At 39.4% G+C, this 6,000-nt stretch overlaps 1 protein-coding gene across 1 annotated transcript in view; it reads left to right on the forward strand.

Annotated features, from left to right (window-relative positions):
* GLCE (glucuronic acid epimerase) overlaps positions 1-5,052 on the forward strand; it is a 128,017-nt gene extending 122,965 nt beyond the window's left edge. Inside the window, exon 4 of the mRNA XM_082647575.1 lies at positions 1,059-5,052. Within this exon, the coding sequence (XP_082503701.1) occupies positions 1,059-2,083 (1,025 nt within the window). The 3' untranslated portion in view covers positions 2,084-5,052. The remainder of the gene's footprint in view (positions 1-1,058) is intronic.
* The last annotated feature ends 948 nt before the right edge of the window (positions 5,053-6,000 follow it).

Raw genomic sequence — 6,000 nt, forward strand, 5'->3', positions numbered from 1 at the left:
CCCTGCATCGGCAGGAGGACTCTCAACCACTGCGCCACCAGGGAAGCCCTCAAATAGGTGTACCTTGTTGACCATCTCAAAGCTAGTAACTGGTGAAGTGAGAATCCACACAAAGTTTGTTTGTTTTAACTCCAGAGCCTCCCCCGTATTCCTCACTTTTTGTTGACTACGTGAGCCGATTGCTTAATTTCCAGAATTTATTCACAATTCCAATGAATATCTGAAAACAAACCTATCATTTTCAACATCAATTGGTGATTCAGAGCATGTATTCTACAGCCAGACTAGACAACCTGTGTTCAACTCTTTGTACCTTAGGCAAGTTACTTAACTTCTGTGTCTGTGTTCATCATTCATAAAGTAAGAGTAATAATAGCACTACTCTTAGGTGTTATACTGACTAAATGAGTTAATATGTGTAAAGCACTTAGAACATAGTAAATACTCACTAAATATTAAGTAAATAAAAATTTTTTAGGGAATTCCCTGGTGGTCCAGTGGTTAGGACTCCATGCTTCCACAGCGGGTGGCCCAGATTCTATTCCTGGTTGGTGAGCTAAGATCGCACAAGCTGCGCAGCACAGCCAAAAAAAAAAAAAATTTGTTTTTTTAATTCACGTCTAACCATTCTTTTCTTCTAGGCTCTTTCTTGTAATATTATGTGCTGAGCCAGCTTTTGGTTATACTTTTTCTTTTTGTAGAATGGGTATACTAGACAGTCATTGATTATTGGTCAGCCAGTATTTGATCTAGAAAAGGCAGTTTGACCACAGTACCTTAGCTATCTGCTAAGGCCATTAACCCCTCTAATGTAAACTAGACAGGCCAGAAGGTAAGAGCTTTGCCCTGGTGCTCACAAGCCATCACGGACTCTACAATTGTCATCTGTTTATGGTTAACTTAGTAAAAATTAAAATATTTTTTAAAATCTGACATATAAAATATTGAAGGATTAATTTTGTATGGTCAGTGATTGTCAAGGATGAATTGCAAGTAACTTTTAAATACAAAGAGCTTCTATTCTAACCAGTCTTTTTTGGTATATTTTCCCCCTACAGAAACCAGTGATGGTGTATCCTTGCAACTGGGGAACACAAAAGATTTTATTATTTCATTTGACCTCAAGTTCTTAACAAACGGAAGTGTGTCTGTGGTTCTGGAGACCACAGAAAAGAATCAGCTCTTCACTGTACATTATGTCTCAAATACCCAGCTAATTGCTTTTAAAGAAAGAGACATATACTATGGCATTGGGCCCAGAACTTCATGGAGCACGGTTACCAGGGACCTGGTCACTGACCTCCGGAAAGGAGTGGGTCTTTCCAACACAAAAGCTGTCAAGCCAACCAAAATAATGCCCAAGAAAGTAGTTAGGCTGATTGCAAAAGGGAAAGGCTTCCTCGACAACATTACCATCTCTACCACAGCCCACATGGCCGCATTCTTTGCTGCCAGTGATTGGTTGGTGAGGAACCAGGATGAGAAAGGTGGCTGGCCAATTATGGTGACCCGTAAGTTAGGGGAAGGGTTCAAGTCTTTAGAGCCAGGGTGGTACTCTGCCATGGCCCAAGGGCAAGCCATTTCTACATTAGTCAGGGCCTATCTCTTAACAAAAGACCGTATATTCCTCAATTCAGCTTTAAGGGCAACAGCCCCTTACAAATTTCTATCAGAGCAGCATGGAGTTAAAGCTGTGTTTATGAATAAACATGACTGGTATGAAGAATATCCAACCACACCTAGCTCTTTTGTTTTAAATGGCTTTATGTATTCTTTAATTGGGCTGTATGACTTAAAAGAAACTGCAGGGGAAAAACTCGGGAAAGAAGCGAGGTCCTTGTATGAGCGTGGCATGGAATCCCTTAAAGCCATGCTCCCCTTGTACGACACTGGCTCAGGAACCATCTATGACCTCCGGCACTTCATGCTTGGCATTGCCCCCAACCTGGCCCGCTGGGACTATCACACCACCCACATCAATCAACTGCAGCTACTCAGCACCATTGATGAGTCCCCAATCTTCAAAGAATTTGTCAAGAGGTGGAAAAGCTACCTTAAAGGCAGCAGGGCAAAGCACAACTAGAGCTCAGAACCAAAATCATATTTCAGCCTCTGCTGTACACAAAAACTACGGGCTCTCTGTCAGCAGAGCATAGGCACATTTTAAAAGGTTGTATACTAGGTTTTTGTGGATTACATCAAAGTGATAAATGATCCTTAAAACCAGTCTTCTGAGATAATTGCATACCATGAGTTGGGTGTTTAGAAATGTAGGTGGCATTTAGAGCAGAAAAGTGTTTAGTCAATGGGTGAATGAAAATGTTTAACTTGGCCTTGCTTATCACCGTATACAGATAGTTCCACAGATAGTCCAGTCCTCTCGGTTTGGGAAAGACAATGGTAAGTAGCTCTTACTGGCCAACTGTCCAGCACTTGCCTGCAAACTTAGTATGGGGCTCTTTTAAAATGTGGTTATTTATGTTTATGTTGAAAGCAGACTTTAAAAAAATAATGTGCTGTAATACAGTAAATATGTACTTGTAGCCTGAATAGTGGACTGTGTGCAACTTTAAAAATGGTGTTTCTTTTCTATATATTAATTTCTTGGGAGTGAATGAGCATTTGTTGCATTTGTTCAATTTGTTATATATAGAGAATATTTTGAATTTATGGTTTTCTTGAAACGTGTAAATTAAAAACACAACCAGTGTTCAGGCTTCACAGTTATATAATGTAAGCACAACTAAGATGAAACTTGTTGACTGCACAAGAAATTACAGAAATGTTATCTGTTTTATGAAACTTGATCTACAATCAGTAAAGGTTTGATAATCATTCTATCCCTCCTTTACCCCCACTGTGGTGGTTTCTTTTTGTCACTATCTAGAATTTTGTATTTCATTTCAGACTATGCTAGAGAGTTTTTTCTATGTTGGCAGGGGGGGCATTTGGGAATTTTTATTATAAACCTAAATTTGGGGAGGAGGTAGTAATTTTGATAAGTCCACTACCACTGTCTTTTTAAGATTTTTTTTCCCCTTTAAAGAAAATTACTAGGTCAGATATTATAAGGTTTATAGCAGTTTTTTTTTTTTCTACTTAGATCATCCTTGGTCGACAACTTTCCAAACTATTGCCTTTTGTGCATCAGTGTTTTTCCTTTGCAATTTTAACTTTAAATTATTTCAGCTATTGGGTAAAAGTGATGCTACTGCATTAGCTGTACGTGTGTAATCAGACCTTTATTTTGGTTTTATACCTCACATAAATAGGTATCATAGCCCTCATACCCTGGGTAGTGTCTGCTATAAGACTTCAGGCAGTAGGTCAGAACTGAGGGAGGCTGATTTTGCTGTCTTTGTTTTAGTGTGTGACAATACACTAAATCAACACAATAACTTGTACAGAATGGAAATATGAGACCCCATATTTTCAGGGGGCTGAGTCTGACACGCACCGTGCAGTGTGTGTGTGACCTGCATGAAATGCACCTCAAGAGCCAGGTGGGCACCTGCCTGCACACTACATCTTGATTGAACTCAGCCTACCAACACCACTTAGAAACCAGACAATACATACGTACCTATGTACAAAATATATGTTTCAGTGGCAAGGGGGGCAGGAACGAAGATCTACAACTGAAGACAATATTAAACTGGCCATGGAAAAGTAAGTTTAAACTCCCAATTTATGTGACCACAAGTCGATTTTGCCCACAACAAAACAGTTGTGGGTCATTAGGTTTCCCCCTAGATGTTGACCTTTGTAGTTCTTATACATTAGATGTCTCAACAAGAATATCTGGACTCCTTCTTTTTTTTTTATTTCAGGGCTCAAAAGTAAACCTTCTCCAGTCTGGAAATCGTTTTTACTCCATCGTATGTGTTATTATTTAGAGCAGTCCAGACTTCCGCCTTGTGTTTGCATACTGGTACTTCAGATTGAGGGAATCAATGAAAACAGTATGGTACTGCTTCTGTGACAAATATCAGTGCCTTAACAATGTGGCTGTCTTTTTCCACTGAAAAAAGACATTTTGATCTAGAAATGGCATTGCTATTTCATTGCTGTTGGTTTCACACTGCCTTCCACGTTGCGACAGCAACTCGATTTTTCCTGTGATCCCAGAATTTTCGAAGAGGGTGAGTTGACCCTGTAGCAGCACTGTCCGTACAAACCGGTGCATCTCAGACTAATGCGTCAGAATCACCTGGGAGCTTACTGAAATACAGATTCCAGATATTCAATAAATCTGCCTGTGAAGCATGATAATCTGCATTTTTAAAAAGTGTTCAGGTAATTCTGATGCAAGTGGACCGGGGGATATATGTGGAGAAACACTGCCCAAGACCATCCATCACATTTTTCTTCCTAAGCACCTGTGGAGTTTTCTAGGATTTTAAATCATGCAAAATGTTTATTTAGTCTGAGCTTTGCGAGAATGGGGAAGGTATTTTAAAGTTTTGTTTTATTTCTTTAAATTTTTCTTCGCTCCAAGAATGTGGATATTAGTTGTCTACACTTACCTTGAGTTAGCTTTGATATTAAATTAAACCTATTGCCACTTCAGTTATAAAACCAGCCAAAAGTTTCCAGATGAAGGTCAGGTTTGACCCTTTCAGAGTTATTGTACATAAAGGCTTCATCCAAAAACCATCCAGTGTATGTGAGGAAATACAAAAATGACACACAAGCACAACTCTACAGATGTGGCAGACCTTTTTCTTTGTCGGTGTGCAAACTTTCACTGAAAGCTGCTATTTTCATCCTCCTTTTAATTGTTTTTCTTGTTTCTCCTCCATTGTACATGTGGGTTATAGACCATGTGTTAAATATGCAATAAAGTGTTTACTGGATGCCCTTCTGAAGGGTAGTCCTTTGTAAAGCTGTACAGACTTTGCAGTTTAAGCACAATGTGCACATGTTAGTTTTATATACAGCAAAACTTGATTTTTTGCAGATGAAAAGGTATTTTGTTTCTATACAAAGTAAATGGATTGTTTGTGCTTAATGTAAAGCAGCTTTATATAATTGTAAAATAAAGTTTTTATCTTAAAAGGAACATACCTGGATGTTTCTCTTTCTTCTGTGATTATTCTAAGATTACTTGAGCCCAGCAAGCATATTTCTGACCATTTTCTTTTCAGCTGGTGACAACTAGTCAGGCAACAAATGTTCATTAAAGGTGTGTCAGGCCCTTTAAGACAAAGTGGGGAATATCGTATAGGCCTTCATCCTAAGGAGGTTTAGTCTATAGGGGGAACACAATGTCCACAAAACAGTTTCAGAAAAATAAAATGCCAAATTGTGTGGTCAGTCAGGGTAGGTGTTACAGAGGAGATAGCCTAAGCAGGGGCTTCAGGCCTGGGTACTAGGTGGAAGAAAAAGAAGGGGTAACGTGAGCAAAAGCAAGGTGCTGTGACAGTTGTGAGGATGCCCTTTCCCATACTAATTCAGGCTGGTAATCACTTTCGTCTGATTCCGATTTATTTGAAAGTTTGTTCTTGCTGTTTTTCCCATACATGACCTCTTCTCCAGAACAAAAAGCATTATTTAATCTCCTCCCCCTTCCTCTCAGAAAGTAATGATTTAGGCTCCCTAATATGTATGAAACCAGAGACTAGTCTGACTTCCTGTTATGTTTCATTGCACATTATTTTTTAGATTATAAACATTCTGCACCATTTCTATAATGGAATTCCAGTTGATCACCAATCAACTTTTTCTACCTGATGGGTGCACATACGTTGACAGGCTGCTAATCAACATTGTCGTCATCTCTTCTTTCTCTCATCCTCACCTGGGAAACAGCCATAAGATTGCAAGCAGTCCTTGGTCTGAATGAGGCCTTGCACTGCTCTTGCCTTAATTTTGCTCTCTGTAGCCAAACTTAATACATCGGCCATTCTGCTTTAGCACACTGAGCATCACATATTTGCCTCCCCATTGCCCTTGAGAGGAGACAGACCCTCCATGCTGCACAGGACTTATTCCATAGTC

This window comes from Grampus griseus, assembly GCF_964374135.1.
Source record: "Grampus griseus genome assembly, chromosome: 2".
In the NCBI taxonomy this organism is placed as follows: Eukaryota; Metazoa; Chordata; class Mammalia; order Artiodactyla; family Delphinidae; genus Grampus; species Grampus griseus.